Source organism: Malurus melanocephalus, unplaced genomic scaffold (assembly GCF_030028575.1).
Source record: "Malurus melanocephalus ecotype Western Australia unplaced genomic scaffold, MMel_1.1 scaffold_513, whole genome shotgun sequence".
NCBI classification, from domain to species: Eukaryota; Metazoa; Chordata; class Aves; order Passeriformes; family Maluridae; genus Malurus; species Malurus melanocephalus.
In genome coordinates, this window is record NW_026623745.1 from 245,283 (window position 1) to 263,857 (window position 18,575).

General features: G+C 35.8%; 1 protein-coding gene across 2 annotated transcripts in view; it reads right to left on the bottom strand.

Moving 5' to 3' along the window:
• NCAPG2 (non-SMC condensin II complex subunit G2) overlaps positions 1-18,575 on the bottom strand; it is a 48,730-nt gene that overhangs the window by 20,245 nt on the left and 9,910 nt on the right. Inside the window, exons 6-15 of one of the 2 annotated variants that reach the window (XM_057381517.1) lie at positions 17,387-17,481; positions 15,222-15,291; positions 14,448-14,534; positions 12,187-12,282; positions 7,943-8,068; positions 6,884-7,063; positions 5,719-5,871; positions 3,833-4,055; positions 2,505-2,626; positions 1,862-2,035 (exon numbers count right to left, since the gene is read on the bottom strand). In XM_057381517.1, the coding sequence (XP_057237500.1) occupies positions 1,862-2,035; positions 2,505-2,626; positions 3,833-4,055; positions 5,719-5,871; positions 6,884-7,063; positions 7,943-8,068; positions 12,187-12,282; positions 14,448-14,534; positions 15,222-15,291; positions 17,387-17,481 (1,326 nt within the window). The remainder of the gene's footprint in view (positions 1-1,861; positions 2,036-2,504; positions 2,627-3,832; positions 4,056-5,718; positions 5,872-6,883; positions 7,064-7,942; positions 8,069-12,186; positions 12,283-14,447; positions 14,535-15,221; positions 15,292-17,386; positions 17,482-18,575) is intronic. The other variant, XM_057381518.1, reaches the window with a different exon arrangement.

The window sequence follows — 18,575 nt, forward strand, 5'->3', positions numbered from 1 at the left end:
GAATTCTCTCAAGTGACCAGTTCTTTAAATGAATATTCATTCACATCACAAACTTAGTAAAAAGACTCTAAAGAAAAGGGTTCTCATATAACAATGGTAATGTTTAATGCACTATTWTTCATTACAACATGTCATAATTCATGGTCAGGCCACAACATAACCTCACCCAGGTTATAGAGAAACCAACTTATATTAAGAACTCTTCAAAAATGGTTTATCTCTATGTCCAAGCTTCATGAAAAAAAGCTAAATGAAATTGTCACCTACTTAGCCAAGATCTAAAACCCTTTTTAAAGCTCATATTTTTAAAAGAACTTTTCAAATGTATTTGTAGCTTTTTCAGGAAACAGACAGGCTGCTTCAGTCTGTAGCCTTTTAGGAACTAAGCCTCTGATGACAGGTCCTAGATCCAAGCTGCTTACTCACGGTAAGAATATCAAAGTCAAAMAGGTTGCTTGCTAAAGCTGTATCTCTTGTCTGTTCACCACACGCTTTCAGAAGGCATGCTTCTACCAAAAAAGATTTGGAATGTCTTTGACAACTTCCAAATGCTTTCATGGTAGAAAGCATTTGGTGCTACAGAATATTACACAGAAATGAACTGCTTTTCACTCCCTGATTATCTAAAGCAAAGTTGCAGTGCAACAGCCACCATAATTCAGGATACTTCAGCATAAAAGCCATCAACTGAAAAAAACACATCCAGCAGGTAATCCTTTAAAGTGTACTACGGGTGCAGCAGCCACTATTGGCCACTCTTATGACAGCATCCTCCTTAAGAAAAACACTAAAACAATTAAAGCAAGGAAACTTAAAATTTTTAAATGACTGATTTTAATTAATTGTCTATATCAAACCAAAGCAATAAATAAGTGCACCAAGAGATGACTAGAGAGTAGATTCAAATTAGCAGAAACCTGAATGGTTTGGGTTGGAAGGGACACTAGAGATCATCTTGTTCTAACCACCCTGCCATGGGCAGGGTCACCTCCCACTAGATCAGGTTGTTCCAAGCCCCATCCAACAGGGCCTTGAACACTGCCAGGGATGGGGCATCCACAGCTYCTCTGGGCAACTTGTTCCAGTGTCTCACCACCCTCACAATAAAGAATTTCTTCCTAATATTTAATCTAAAGCTTTCTTTCAGTTTCAATCCATTCCTCCTCTTCCTGTCACTACACTCTCTTGCAAAATGTCCCTCTGTCTTTCTTGCAGGCTTCCCTCAGGCACTGAAAGGATGTAATTAGGTCACCCCTAAGCCTTCTCTTCTCCAGGCTGAACAATCCCGATTCTTTTAGCCTTTCCCCTTAGGAGAGATGCTCCATCTCTCTGATCATCTTGGTGGCCTCCCCTGGACTGACTCAAGCAGGTCAGCAGGACACGTTKGGCTTTCTGGGCTGCAAGTGCACCTTGCCAGCTCATATTCAGTGAAAAGCCTCAGCTGCTTCAGATGCAGCTGAATGACAAGAAGTGGTGGTGGTAGAAGAGTCTGGGACACAATGGGTAAATAAACATGGATTCTCATGTAACAGAGTATTTATTCTTCACTGGCACACTTGCATTTAATGTTTTCCAAAAATTTGAAAGCATTCAAAAGAATAAAGCTCTAGAAAAACCTTACAAGGAGAGCAATTTATTGCATAAGTTTTTCTGAGCTGACTATTTAGATAATGGTTCATTAGACACACACTGCAGTTTAAGAATTCTATCTGTGGAATTCCAAGAAACTTGCTGTTGTTTGTGGTTCATAGCCACAATGAAAAAGAATACTTAACACCATAATAGTAGATAATAGACATAAAACATGAAAACATCTGAAGAGAATAGTAAGAAAATATAGGAAAATCTAGACTTTCTTTACCTGAAATACTTTAAAATATTGAGGAAGTACAGAAGCAAACTTCTTGATAGCATAATCTTTGGCATCTTCATTGTGATCTAGTGCTTTGTAGATACTTCTCCATAGTATCACAGTTATCTCCAACAAACTGGCCATACTGGCCACATCATTYACTGACAACACATTATCCAATACCTGAAATACAAATGCTTAGATGATGTTATATTTTCAGATAGAAATTTAAGTTAATACAAGGCTTTAAAAAACACTGAAAACCCTTCTATTCACTTTATAAAGGCATTGTGGCTGCTGTAGAACATGAACTCCACAATTCAGTCTTTCTCTCTCTGTAACTTCACATACCTTGCAATGGTAATTTTTAAAATAATATAACTGCAAAACCAAACCAATTTATAATTAGTACTGGAATTAGGCAACTATTAATTTAAAAGATGCTTCATATTYCTTATATCTTATTCAAACTACTTGAACTTCTGCTATCACACGACATGAAAACCCAAAAATGGCAGTTCTCCCCTTCCAATTTAACCAATGTCCAGGGGCCTTCCTTTAGACTTCTGTCATATTATCAACTASCTATGTCTCAAATTAAGCACCACTGAAAATAATTTAACAGAATTGAGCATAAAGTGAACTTTCTTACACTTGTGTTCTCTTTTTCATTTCCATTGTCACCATCATCATCATCCTTATCCAAACTGTCATGAAGTTTCTCTTTCTGGATGCAGGCATTCAAGCAGCGCCGAATAGTGAGCATCAATTTAGCTGCATTTAAATAGAGTAAGAATAAAATAGACATTTACTATTTGCTAAGAATGTTGCCAATAAATGCTTCCAATTATAATGCTGGAAAGCCAGTATGTAAAAGTAGGCAACAGAACCAGAAACAACTAGGAAAAAATGGAGAAAAATTCCTTGTAAAGGAAATGGAAAAAATATGAACATGTTTTATATCTTCAAGTATGAAGAAGAAATGGAAGCATTATCATCAGATTCTGTAATTTTTTGGTTTACTAAAAAACACCCCCAAAAATAACCACCACCTTATCAAACCAGAATCAGAGGAAGCTCCCACAACTCCTAAGTTTCATCTGGCAAAGCTGTTTACTTAATGACCCACGTTCATAAAAACATTCCCTCCTATATCAATTTCCATTCTTTGGAAAGGATGTCATAGCCCAACCACTGCATTCCTGAATGAGGAGCTTGGCTCTAGAAAAGGTGAAAGGGTTATGCCCACACTGGTGGAAGTACAATGAGCTGATTTCAGAATGTGATTTCATAACTACCTTATCAAAGCAATCAGCTRAGAGGCATTGGTTTGGGCAGTTTACCCAAGCCATTCCATGCTAACTACTTGGGTTTTCTCAGAACTCTTCTGAAAAAAACTTTTCCTGATTTTACTTGGTTCAAAAGCACTTATCTAAAAAGCAGTGACATTCTGAGCAGTACATGACCCTTTCACTGAAACTTTCCGAAGCTTACTGAAGGACTTTTTAGATTCTCTCTGAGCATCTTGAAAATACTGATCCACAAATCCCAGATAACCAGATTATCAGGCATGAATATTTTTTTTTTCAGCTTCCATAGGATGTTTCACATGAAGATCTCAAATCACCAGGGAAGGCACCAGGGAAATCTCCTATTTCTACAGGAGAAATTGGTATCAACTGAGATAGTTTTAAGGTACATGTGGGGAGAAAGGGGAACAGAGGGACCAGGTACCACCATAGGCTAGAGTGTATAGTACAGCATCTAAGAGCAGAAATTAAAACCTTTGGTCTCTTCATTGTTGGAAAAGCTGATGACTTTGCCAGTGCTTATTGCTGATGTCAAGAATTTCAAAAACTGTGAACTAATACTACGTTAAATGAAAAAATCTAGCAACAATAGTATACCATTGTTACAAAAAAAGCATTGACATGGTGTGGTATAAGTAATTCCAGAAACTCACAAGGCTTTGTACTTTACCTATATTGGTGGGGGCAGTAAATTCACAAGCATATTGATAGAACTTTCTGGCTGCTGCTGGGTTCATCTGGATCAGAGTGACACAACGCTCACACCACACATCCTCAGGCTGGTTAATGGGGAAGAAGGAGTTCAGCAGGAGATTCACRATGCGCCGGGACACCGGCCGAGAATCAGCTTCAAGGCGATACAGAAGATGATTCACGGGACAGATACACCAGAACTTTTTAAAGAGAGAAAAAGATATTAAAATGAATTGAAAAAAAATAGAGCAAAACAAAATCTCCTTCATTAAGTGATTTCTATATCAATAGTCTAAACAAGTCTAAGGAACATTTACTAGGAAAAAAAGAGCATTTTTAAATTTTTACCGAACACTGACATGTACTAGAGATCGAATTCTGCTGCAATCATGTTATTTTGCTGTTCTGATTCATCTCTAAATCTCCTGATATCTCTGACTCACTGGTAAAATTGTGGTTCAAGTAATTCCAGTCCAAAACACATGCAATACTAATGCAATTCCATAGATACAGGAAGAATTATTTACTTTACAAGGATATCACCATAAAATACAATTATTTGTCATTATGTGACATGTTTCATATTCTTCTTACAGGACAAAGTAACACCAAATTATTTACAAATATTGCATACACCATAAAAACCTGTACAGATGAACACCCTTTCCAAAATCATCCCAAACCCTACATAGCTAAATACTGAATGCATCCTGTTCTTTGCAGAGCTCTAGTTTATTTGTAACACAGAAATCAAAGGCTATGAAATTCAGAAAGACTACACAGCTGTTATGCCAGCAGTAACACTACATTTGTAATTTCTGTGAGATGATTCTGAATTAATTATGCTGTACGATTGCAGATTATAACAAAATAAAAAACRAAAAGAAAGATTTCTTAGCATTGAAAAATATTATTTTATTCTTGAGTATAAATATTTGCAGCAGCTAATCACCCTGGGAATTCAAACCATGGACATTCCTATTAGAATTGGCATAAAAAGGAAGTCCTTGTAKTAAGTTTAAATTGATCCCAGGACTTACCACAGATACATATTACAGTTTTAAAATCAATAGGAAGTTGCTGAAAAGCATCTAACACTTACTARGATTTGTTTTTCTTTATGTAAACCTGATCTTTACTTCCTGACAAAAATACCCATCATTGAAAATTATCTTTTTTCTCTGTTCTTAATGGCAACAAAATCARAATAATTCACAAACCAAGTGACCTCAGCCACTCCTTGTATGGCTTCMCCTCTTAGACCTTACAATATCCTCACAGCACTCTTCTGGGTGCTTTCTAATAGCTTTATGTCTTTATTAGGCTTAGCAAGAGGCAAAACCATGGGTAAATTAAAACATAAAATTGAAATTAAGAAACTATTAACAGTAGAGAATGGAGTAAGAGCTCAAAGATGCTATAATGTCTGTGGTTACAGCATCACCCTAAATAACAGCCCACAACAGAACACAAAATGCATTCAAAATCACTATAAAAAGACAACAAAATCTCAAAGAATGTGCCCACAAAATACAGACATCACAAATAAAAGATAATCAAAGCAAAAAAAGCTCTTGGGCAAAGGTGTTAAGGATTTAAAAGGTAAGAGAATCCTGCCCTGAGCTGGGCAGCTGCAGGGATTGTGGCTGTAACCCCCTGCTCTCGCCACCACAGCCACTAGAGAGAACAAGGGCCCACAGAGCACTTGGGATATCACAAATATTAAGAGTATTACTCCAGCAAAGCATGTGTTTCTTTCCTTTTAGGAATACTCTGGTAGTCTCAAAATGTGTTTCTTTTTGTTTTTTAAATAAATGCCTTGATTTTTTCTCCTTGCTACTTATCAAGCATCACTTTTCCCACCTTAGCAGCCTTGGTAGCCTTCACTTTCAGCAGCATATCCACAAAAGCCACTCGCACTTTCTCTGAATTGTCATGGAGACTGTCTTTGGTTGCAGGCAGGAGCTGTTCCAGTAGTGGGTGACTTAGTTTGTTGTCCAAAATTATTGGTAGGCACTAAAATATTCCAAACATATCCAGAATGAGGMGAGTTGAAAAACATGTAGCTAAAAATCGTTGAAGAGGACCATGACACTTCTCAGGTTAAATAAAGCAGGGACAGACACTGTGCATGGTTGTTTTTCCTGTAATATTCTTTAGTAAAAATTGCCTTTTGAAATTGCCTAATTTCAAATTTACAGTAAATTGTGTTCAGTGAACTCATTTCAGCTGAATCAACTTCAGATCGATCCTAAGACCATGGTCTTGCCTTCTATCTGAGTGCACATTGTACAATACCAGCTCTGTAAAATATGCTGATTTCAAATTTAAAATGCATATATTTTTTTCCAATTCATTTTAAAATCAGCACTTTCTGTTTATCCAGTATAGCACCTCCATACAGCAGCAGTGGAGCAACTGAGGATTATCAGGATGATAGCTTCAATTTAAGGCTGACGCAGACACAAAATCTTCAAGTGAAAATGTTGCTTAGGGAGTTCATTTTTCTGTCCAAGCTATTGTTTTTTTCTCACATGTCAGAAAGAAGCAGAACTAATTCTAACATAGTGAGCAATGCATGGGAGGAGGCACCACCAGACAGAGTGGAATTATATCCATCCAAATCTTAGACACACAAAGTGGGGTACAAAATCCTAACTGCGTATGTCTTGGAATGTGTTAAAGCCAGTGACATAGGAACATCCTGGAACCTGCCTACAGTCTAAACACCATTTCTAACAGCTAAAATAACTAAATTATCAGCTCCAAACACTGTGTGCATGACTGGAAATGCAAAATGGTTGAAAGTCAAAGTCAGTCAGTTATTTTTTGAAAAGGCATATGTGTATTCCAGTCATGTGGCTTTTATGAAAAGTGCAAAACCTCCATATATTAGGAATCCTACTGCCTAAGATAATTTGTAGAACAACTAATTTTCTCAACTTAAAGTGGCCTATACTAGAAACCTGTATATAGAGTAAAATATAAAAATTACAATCATGATTTTAAATTTAGAAAAAACATTTACTTTAAAAACAGAGCATCGAACATCAGCAGATGTTATATCACATGCCAGCTCTCCAGTTATCTTTTTTAAAAGATCAGCAAGAATTGTTGGAGGAATCATCTCCCAGTATTTGGATGCTATCTGAGTAACTCCAAGTATTCCTGTAGAGCGGACAACTGGATGAGGATCATCTAAGAGACTCTAAAACAAACAGAAGAATAATACTGGATTATTGGATTATTGTGACTCTGCTGTTTGATATGAACTTATCACAAACAAAAAGCAGTCCATTACCTTTTAATCATTGTGCAAATTGTCATAMAATAAAAGAACTGAATATTAATAGTCCCTCAAGGAATTTTACTGTAAAAAAAACTAAGACATTTAAATCAGAAGCAAAATTAAGATAACTATTGSCCAACTTATTTAAATTGGACTTTTGATTTTTTTTTTTTTTGTGAACTAAGTCTTACATTTGTGACTTAATTAAAAATCTTCAGACTTCTATTTATATGAGTCTACACTGATCACGGTTCCTATGGAACAACATAAAATCTTTGAAATTCATTCAGTTACCTGACATTCACACACAACTACCCAAACATTTTCTTAATGAAAATATTATGCCCAWCCTCACTTATCTGGACTCTTAAGGAGATTTTTGGGTTATCTCCATTATAGTTAATTTCAGAAATATTTAGTAATACAGTACTGAAAGTCCATTGAAAACTTCCATAGTAACTATGAAGCTCTTCTCCTCAATCCTGGGTAATGTAAGGATCAAGATCCATTACTCATGTGTTTAATCTTTCAAAGGCATCTCTCATTCATAGATTCATGAATAACAAACCAGAATATTTCCTTTTTCAAAGTGGTGTAGCACTGCAGTAGCATCTATAGAAAACATACTATAAAAATTTAAAATATTAGTTTATTTTTGTATTTTCTGAACCAAGAAATCTATTTCCTTACAAATACTGTCCAGAAGTTCCATAAATTTTAATTGCATCAGCAAATTATTTTTTTAATTAGTTTAGATAGAAGTTTCACTTTTAACATTTTAATTTCATTAAAACTTACAAAAAGTTCTTCAAACTGTTTCTGAATTTCRTTGTCCATCTCTTCAGCATTTAAACTGGGATGACGAACAGGAAAAGCATCAACAAACAGATATGCTGCATTTGCTCGAACTTCTGAATTTCTGGCCTGTAACAATGGAGGGAAAATTTTTTTCCATCATGACAAACTTAATATCCAAAGGCATATCCTGTCAAATACTGTTCTCTATACATTTTTAGCAAATTAGTGTTTTTAATTAAGTAGATGGAAAAGATAAATTTGTAAATGGATGGAAGAACTTACAGTTAAATATGAAATTTAATGTTTTACCTTACATTTCTGCYCATTCAGTTAAACCTGAGTTATTGTTACAATCAGCTTTCAAAGATATCAACTTCAGTGGCCCTGAAGAATCAGTCAGAACCCTTCTGCTTTCTGTAATGCTGAATAAATTAAAAGCAATTGAGATTTCTCTTGGTGGCCTTAAAGCTCCTCTTCAGGACAGAAGAATYTTGAATTCAATCAGATGGAATTAAYTAACTTGCCTGTCAAGAGACAGGTGATTGAAAAGCTCAAGCCTATTTCTTCAAGAAAATAGCATTTAGTAACTAAGTACCAGAAAGCYTGGAGAAGAACTTAAACATACTCAGTTCTGCATCTCTGACATAAGTAATAATAAGTAATAAACCATGTCCTGAGCTCTAGGCAGCTCATCAAAAATCTGTGGGAAGCCTCACAACATTTTACCATACTCAACACTTTTCAGTGTACTCCACTATGTATTTTGCTGTAGAGCCCCAAATGGAAAAAAAAAAAAAACCAACAAAAAAAGTGGATATTTAGACACTCATTCAGTGAAAGACAATTGACCCTGTGGACTCTTGAAGGACAGAAAAGAGAGCAAGCAATGAAACAATGATGAAAGTCAAGGCATCTCAGGTAGAAAGCTGAAATGTAGCCATCAAACTGCATTTTATTTATCAAAGCAGCACAGAGATTAACAGCCTTTGCTGACTTCTCTTGGAAAGTAGGGAGAATTTTGTCCAGATTTTGGGTCCAAGTTAATGAAAAGAAATATACATACGTATATTTCAATATAACAAGCAAAATGGGCTTATAACAAATAAGCTTATGCAAATTTTCAAATACAAGCAAACAAATTTGCTTATAACAAGCAAAACTTCAGCAGCAAGACACAAGACAGTTCAGGGAACCCCTTGACTATTCTAATAATCTAATTTTCTTCTTCACCTGTCATAAAGCACATTGAGATCAAAGACAGGGAAAAGAAACATGGCAATAAATATGTAATATTTAGACTTAAACCAATGACAAAGRAAACCAGGAAAACACAGGGCAACTATTATTTCATTTATAATCTGTTTTGGATTTCTCCTCTTGACCAGTCCTGATATGGTGGAGTAGAACTATAACATTCCAAATTCTTCAAGTCAACAAAATTAATAGCATTTCTGAATTGAATACTTAAAAAGCAAATAAAGCACAGACATGATTTTTAGTTAGGGGCTTGTGCTGTCTGTTATTTTTCATGGATTATGCAAACAGTTTAAAGGTGAAAAGATCGTRATTCTTAATTCTGCCCTATAAAGGTGTAGAAAATCCTTTAACTTTGAGCTTGTCTACATTTAAGAATTAACACTTAACAAGATAATATGTGAATTCAGAGTGAAATGGCTCTTCTGCACTAACACTGCCTATGAAAATTAATTCAAATGTGTTTTCGTGCAATAAYCTAGACCTTGTCTACCACGGCCATTCCAGAAAGTTAATTTCCATAAACTTTTAAGTGCATTACACTGAATTCCATTAAGCTCACTTTTAATTCTGAACTGAGTACCCACAGTTCAAATTCCTGTCTTTAATTAACTGGAATTTATCCCAAATGTATTTGCATATTCAGACTCATACAATGTCTTCACAGAGGTAGAACCTAAGACTTTAAATTCATATCCTGTTTTAATCCACACTGACTTTTCCATGCCACAGCTTGCAGTTATTTAAATTACTAATATTTCTTTACCTTGATGCTTGTACTATTCTGAAGAACTTTCAGAACCTTTTTAAACARTATTTTAATTTTTTCTTCAGTTAATTTTCATAGCTTTCTTTTAAATTTTATCTGCTCTTACAGGTTCAGAAATTCACTTCAAATTATTTAAAAGCGTTTCCTCAGGACATGTTAGTTTAAGTGTGTGGGATGTTAAAAAAAATTAAAAAGACAACCAAACACAYCACTTTAGAGGAGTCACTTCCTTCAACAGCTTGAATTCCTGAAGGAGTGGTTCTTGACTTTTTCAGCTTGATAAGAAATAGCTTAATCACTACTTACCTCACACTAAATATCCATATTTTTATATCCATAGAGCTTCTTATACTAACAACTAATCACCGCACATCTTTTTTATGTTTGTATGACACTTATTTTTCATAATAAGGACATGAAAAGATGAACAAGTTACATATGGACTTATATTATAAAAGTTGCATAAAGGCTTATAAAATGTGTTGGCGAAAGCCCCAACTGAAGCTTGTGCAATTTAAGTATTTGCAAAACAAGCAATTTAAGAAGAAACTGAGAACTGTGCATTAAAAATGTGCATTCTGGGTTAAAAGATTTCAGAGATTAAATCAAATTTCAATGGGAGCAGTTCTGGTGTTCACTGTATTCTTATAATGGAAGTATTTTTGCTTTTTTCAAGAAGGAGGAGTAAACAGGCCTTGTATGTCCTTTCTGTTTCATAACCAGTGTTCTAGAACATGGTTTGGTCTTCGTTATATTAAATTAGGGATTTGGCTAAAATAGGAGCATCAAGCTGGTTATCTAAAATTAAACTGACATTTTGAGCTTTGGAGTAGAATCCTTAACAACAAGGACAGTTACATGCTTCCCTTCTTAGTTCTGTGTCTTAAACTACAGGTGATTCTGAGTCACAGCAACAGTTAAAAATGCCAATCATTAACCTTTTTTCCAACAAATTCTGTTACATTTCCCCAAATAAATGTATGCAGATTCCACAAGCTTTGACAGAATCTTCTTCCAAAGTACTCTAGTCTTACATTTGAGTCCTGGCCTTTGGAAAGCGACTACAACCTCCACTGAAGGCAACTCCCTCAAGAATGAAACACTATTTTGCTAACCTATCAACAATCAGTTAAAACACTTATTCTTTTTAGAGACAGAAATGTGGAAATTAAAGGAAGCCATGCTTTGCAGCTATTATTCTCTTGCACTAGGASTACATGTTTCACCCAGAAGGTTCCTTGTTTATATTAATTATAAAGGGATGGGACCCAGCCCTTATGTAAGGCCAAACAAGATAATGGGCTAGCAATGACTGTTCATCTTCCCCTCTATCACAGGGTTCTATTGAAACCAACCAGCTCTCAACCCCTTCCTATAACTCATAAAATCCATTTTAAACAACTCTTTAAGTTAATATTAAATACTTTCAGCTTCGGGAATTTCAAATACTTCTCTCATGGCTAAAGAAGATGCTGTATGACCAATCAGTAAATGAAACTGTAAATGTTTACCAGCACTTAATTTGGCTGCATGTGTATGTTCTCATGAACAGGGATTTCATAACCTCAGACAAAATAAAAGCTGTTACTAAATAAGGAAGCTTGGCTCATCTTAATCACAGAGTGTAACTGAGCAAACTGCAGTAGGTCCCCTTTAGTCCGTGCATGGAATCCACAGGAAAATATACACACGCTTCCCATAAAAGAATCAAAAGTAAGAAATTTCATTCCAAGTGCACATCCATACTATGAATGTCTGTACATACAATCCAACTAGAATAGAAGTTTTTCTAAAATAAAAACTCTAACAAATTCATCGAGTTGTATTCTAAAGCCAGTAATTAATCAGAAGGGGAGACTAAACCATCCTCTGAACATTTCCGGCTTTGATCAATAAAACATTGATAATTCCCTAAAGATTTCCAAATTGGGAAGATGAGAATACCAATGGCAATCCCAGAAAGCATTCTAGGTACCTGTAAACAAAACTGAATTATACACATAAATTGTATTAACAAAATAGAATATTATTGTGCATACTATGCCTAATACCAACTTGCAAAGCTACTCAGCAACATCTATGATATTGAACATTTTGAAATAATTTTGATTTTTGTAGTCATTTCATTTTAAAAGCAAATGATAAAAGCAGAAGATGTGGAATGGACCCAAAATTTAATAGCTGGAGAAAGACAGTTGTATTTTCTGAATAGGATAATTACCTTCAGTGCTCTCCAGAGGATAGGCCGATACAATCTATAGAGCATTTCTTCAACTCCTTGACGAACTTTACTTTGTTTATGAAAATAACACAGTATCTAAGAAAGAAACAAATAAACCAGGCCCAAAAGCCATTTTAACAGTATTTTCTACATTCAGGAAGTGGTAGGGGGTTGTGTCATTTCATAATTATGTAAGATCAGAGTTTTCATACTATGGAAATTATACAACTAAAGATATTAATTTTATATTTTATTAGAAAGTCTCAAAAATAGTAAGATTAAATAGGTCTAATAAATAAAATATTTTATAATTTTATAAGGTCAATAAGTTTATATAAAGATCTACAACTAAGAAAAGGACATGGCTAGAGAATTTCACAGCAATAACTCATTTTTTGTTACTAATAGTAAAAAACTATTTTTAAAGTAACTGGCAGAAATACTTTGATACCATGAAGTTATCAACTCCAGATAAATAAACCTTTTCTCTGCTAAGAAAAAAAGGAACTTTATTTGGTAAATGAAGTTATCCAAATACAAATCTACAAATGTAACACATTTTTTATGCACTGATGAAAAGCAAGTATCAGCACTCTTTGGACTTGAAACTCTGCTCAATTAGCTAAAAATTTTGTTATTTTTTGMATCTGAATTATGCAGAAAAGAAAGAGAAAGTGGAAGACCAGAGCAGAATATGAGAAAGGACATCATGTAACTTGATAAGAAGAATTCCTCCACTTGAAACACTGGTCAGTTTGAGCTGTGTTCTAAGGTTGGTAATTAATCARAAAGGGAGACAAGATCAGCCTCTGAACATTTCTGGCCTTGATCAATAAAGCACTGATAATTCCCTAAAGATCTTGGAAAACAGAATACAAGATTACACAAAATTTGAAAAGAAGCTGACCCTCTAGTGGTCAGTTCCAATTCCAAGACTCATTCCATTTGCAGCCCAAAGACATATTTATTCACTGTCCTCTTTCAAGATAATAAGCCTCTGAGTCTAGAAAACATCTAGAAATGCTCTGTCAMAAGCCTATTCCATCAATCAGGACTCACGGGACAAGGGAATCCTACAGCTATCAGAAAACAGAACAAATCCCCTAAAAAAMAACCCCAAAAAACCCAAACCAAAACAAACAAACCAACCAATATAGTACTGTATACTGGTATGTTAAGCTATATATAGCACACATTATACATTCCAGAGTTTGTGTATTTGAGAGAAAGCATGGGAGRGGAAGGGGCATTAAGCAAATACAAATGTCTTAAAAAGCTTTGCACATTTCTCATTCTGCTTCAAATGTTYTGTTCGTGACTAAAAACCACAGACAGACAACTAGAATGAAGGCTTGCCACTATAAACATATATAAACTGCCTACATATAATCAAAAGAAAAAAGCCAAGTTTAATTTCAGACCCATCTAATAAATCTGCCTCAAGAAGGTTATGACTTTTTGTCCCCATGATCATCTATGGAAAGGTCAATTCTGCAGGTAAAGAAAACTTAGACAACAGACAGCAAAAACTATTTCTGGTACTCTGGAAAACCCCCTTCTATTTCTACTTTCGAGTAGCAAAGAAAAATCTAGTGCAAAACTATAAGCAGGTTCCTCATAAAATTTGTTCTAACATTGTTTCTCAGAATATGCTATTTTTTAAGTATTTGTGGTGGGTTGGCCCTGGTAACCAGCTAAGTACCCACAGCTATTCACACTCCCTGCCCAGTGGGAAGGGGGAAAAGAATTGGAAGAAAAAAGCAAGTTATGGGTCAAGACAAAGACAGTTCAATAAATGAAGCAAAGAGGACCAAAAAAACCCCAAACAAGTTTTCACTACCTGCCACAAGCAGACCAATACTCAGCCAGTCTCCAAGCAATAGCTACACCTCCCCAGAATCTGCTTTCCCTCAGTTTGCTGAGGAAATTATGATTATATGGCATGTAATATCCTTCTGGTCAGTTTGGGTCACCTGTCTCAACTATGACCCTCCCAACTTCTTGCTCATGCTCAGCCTATTCCCTAGGAAAAACGTGGGCAGGAGAAAATCTTGAGACCACACAAGCACTGCTCAGTAGCAGCCAGAACACTGGTGTACCATCAGCACATCCCAAACAYTGTACCATACAGGCTGTTAAAAGTATTTCCCTTCCACTCAGACCTGGCATAGCATTTTAGTATAAAATGGAAATTTTCGACTTCATAGCAACTGATCTCATTTTGATGCTACTAGTTCATATCATGTTTTCAAGGAACTTACCTCTCTAACTTTTGAATGAACAGAAGAACTTCTGGGAAGATGAATGCCATGATACATGAAATCCTGAATGCAGTCACTTTCAAGCACCTACAGTAAAAACACAGACATGTTCCTGTTAACACAACAAAACAATAAAAAGTATTGTAGCTGTGCAGCAACTACATTTTCCCCTAAAACAAGCAACYGAAAATAGTATCTGGTATTATTTCTTACTTGGCTTCTGCTTAGTCCAAATCTTTTTCATGCTGGGGGCCTCCCTCAGTCTGCCTCAACTGATTTTCAAAATTTCATAATATATACTTAATCCAATTGTCAGAGGCTAAAAGCAGGGTAAATAAATTTTTCGCATCTGAAATTTTGCTCTRACATTGTTTTGATGCTATAATTATGCCTTTGATCATCTGTGCGGAAATCCACAAAAACTAGATAAATACTTGAGCTATCAACTGTACAGACTTGCACATAATGAATAAAAGCTTCAATAATTCAGATGACTGGTGTATTTATAAACAACATTGCGTATAGGCATAGTTGTGTGAACCAATRTTTCAGCAGCAGAATTCAAGGTGTTTAACTACAGCCAACTTGATCTCAGTGGGAAAACATTCAAAGCATGACATACTGTTATTCCTTGACAATGCTGAAGAGGCCCTTTACTTAGGGAAATAATTCTTTAAGGCTTATTTAAGGAACATCTCTGAGGCTGAAAAGTTGTGTATCTTTCCCACTTTGAAATTCAAAATKATCCAAATGAAATTTCAAGCACAGTGTTACCTCTATAAATTCTCCTGAAACCTTCTTCCACGCCCTGAAGTAAACTTCTGAAATGTGTTCCATCGAGGATCTGTATTAACATACGGGAAACACTTTGAGGCAAGCATACTAACTCATATCTGTGTACAATTCATAAAGGTGAAACATGAAATTTGTTACGTACCAATATTGTTCTTAATTTTGTGCATCATGATTTTTAGAAGAAATTCTCCTTTTCAAGTCTACACCCATAACTACAAAGCTAACTCTTAATTAAAACTCAAGCTATTACATGATACTTGAAATACCCCTTAAGGTGGGCAAGTCAAAACATTCACAGAGATGTTTTATCRTTTATGTCACAACAAATTCTTAAATTCTTTATGAGGATGTACAGGTATCATGGTTTTACGTGGCCCGATTTTTGGTGGTGGGGGGATGGGACCAAGAAACCACAAAGATGGCTCCTGTGAGGAAGTTCTAGAAGCTTTCTCCTTCTCCAGCAAAAGGAGCCCTACCCCCTGTGTTTTAGAGCCAATTATGGCTCTGAGGTTGATGGACAGGCTGCCCATCAGGCCTGGGCCAATTGCACAGGATAGTTACACCTCTGTGATTACATATTGTCTTGTACTTAAGAAGAATTCAAAACAAGATAGGGGCGAATGCCATGTAGTTTTAGGTTGTTAGTATTTAGTTGTAGTATCATGCACYGGGGAAAAACAGAGCAGGAGGGTGAGGAGATGTAAGAAGAAAAATGGAGACCCAAGATCACAGTAAGGAGAAGATCGGATGGGTTGCTGTGCTGTTGCTGTGGTGCTTGGACATGGAGAAAACAAGCTGTTCTCGAAAGGACTATTTTATCAATGAGAGACCTGTATAGAAAAGGAGAGCGACCTTGCTCTGAGGAAAAAAATCCCTGGCCTTTGAGGACTGATTAGAAGCCAAAAAAAGGGGGAAGTGGCTTGGCCCCCCCCCACAACATCTGAAGCAAGTTGATGCTAAGAAGAAATTGTGTTCTGCCAGGAGATTTGTGATAGTGGTCTTACGCCGCCGAAACAACGCAGTTTGGCCTTGAAGAACATTCTTTCCTTTCTCCTACGAGATAAAGAAAAGAATCCCTTGCCATCAGCAGTTATACACTGACTGTTTCTTGGGAAAGAACTTCCACAGCTTGGAGCTGTAAGAACGCTTCTCCTATGATGCTGGATGATAACTGTAATGAGTAGTTTGATCTATGTTAGACTTTCATTCCTGTCSCCTGTGTGTGCGGGAAGACATGGGGGGTAGAGAGGGACGACCTGAGAAAGAGATGGGTCCCCGGAAAGGATAACAGGTGTCTTAAAATGTCCTTTTTTTATTTTTCTTCTCCTTGTAAATTTTTCCCTATCTTTGTTCCCCTCCCCGGTGCGGTAGTATTCTTAGTAGTWTTTAGTAATAAATCTATTTTGCAACTGAAGTTTTTCAGCCTGTCTGACCATTTTTTGGAGCATATATGTATCTTCCTCTCAATTATGTTATGCTATCTGAAAGCCATAAATTTTYGTGTTAATTGGGCTTTTGCTCTCCYTSCTGCCTCTCAGGAGAAYGTTGTGGGTGCAGTGCTTTTGGCTTTCGGTCAAGTTCAAACCAYGACAACAGGTATGCATTATTCTAACTGAAAGCATTAGAAAGCCTCTGATTTWAATAGAGTGAATTACTTCTGCAATATTTCACTGAAAAATTCAAGAAAAAAAATCCATKTTTTTCATCCATCAGCCAAGTTCTCCAGCTATGAYTGATCCTGCAAGTCACTTCTTATTAGAATGCCTTATACAGAATCTTACCAAATCAAATTAGAGGTTGCTCATAGGAAAAAAATAGCAACATCCTACAAAAGAATTGGACCTTCAATACTCACACAAGCACCGTAAATAACACRGTCCAATAACACAGTCCAATTTCTATCCAAGTCATTTGCTTTAGTTAAAATCAAATAAACATTTACTACTCCTATAATTGTACACTCAGGCATGTCAGARCTCCCATTAAATGAAGTTGCTGAAACAATATAGCAGTAATATTCAGAAGATTTGAGGGTTTCTGGATCCTGATTTTTCTTTTCAATACACTAGGTATTTTTAGAGAGTGAGACAGACAAGATTTTAGACAAACRCTTACTAATTATGTACTCTAACTGGGATGCATACCTTGGAAAGAACTGTAATTGGTTTTTAACAGTTCCATGTATCATTTTAATGAAGTTTACATTCCAGCTGAACAAAAAACTCAGGAATCTTCTTCCCTGTGGGGAGGGAAAAAGAGATAAAAACATAAGAGAAGTCAAATCTCAGAATACCYAATTTAAGAGCTACCTCAAAAATCAGTAAATACAAAGGAAATTGGATCTTTAATTTTAAAAAGCACAGGTGAAATGGAAACAATKATTAAGATTCTTAATAAGTAAACAGATTTCAAGCATTACTTTTATTTTTACAATAGAAAACATACAGAACAAATGAACGTGTGGATCACATCTCTGCCTCCACTCTTTYAATGTCCATTTTGTTTTGGTGTGACCTCAAGCAGCATTCCATAATGATAACAGATTGTGCAACTCAGCACCCTCATCAAGGCTGGATCACTGAGCTCTGTCTATTGCAATATCATTCCAGCATGACACTGGAATGACGCTGAAGGTATAAATAAAACACCACCAACTCTACYAGCATATAAACATTCTTTAACAAAGCCACAGAGAACAGCCGGGCCACTGTGGAAATTACATGTTCTGATCAGCAAGGACAATTCCTTTCCTCTTGCCACATGTAAGGTAATATTAYAAACCTTGCAGAGCTTCTTTCATTCATGAAAACAGAAACACTATTTCTCCCAAATTAGTTTTCTATCATTTTAGCAAGTCARGAACAATGATGACAAATCTGATGAGCGATAGAATTTTGCAAGAAAAGGCAGTRGAAAGCTCTGGATGAAGGAAATAAGCCATTGCTCTTCCAGAATCAGCAAGATCTGCCCAAGGATTTGGGGCCTTATACAGTATCTGTACAGGCAGCCTAACTCTGAGTTATCTTACAGATGAAGTGAAAGCAGTCAGCTTCTGAAACTTAAAAATGTTTGATTGTACATAAGTGTGAGTCAGCCAGTTGTAAGGATCCTTTGTATCTGTCAGCTTTCTAGCCAAAAATAAATTAGAAAAATGAATAAGGGAAATGCAACAGTGAAGAGTACATTGGCAAGAAGCGCAAAAGGGTCACTGAACAATTTGCAGATATTCAGAGGCACTTCCATTGAGAGTTTGTGATCAAGAGTTGTGCTCACACCTAAGATAAAACAGACAAGAATGAATGCCAATCACACTTGGAGTTGGAATCTCACTGA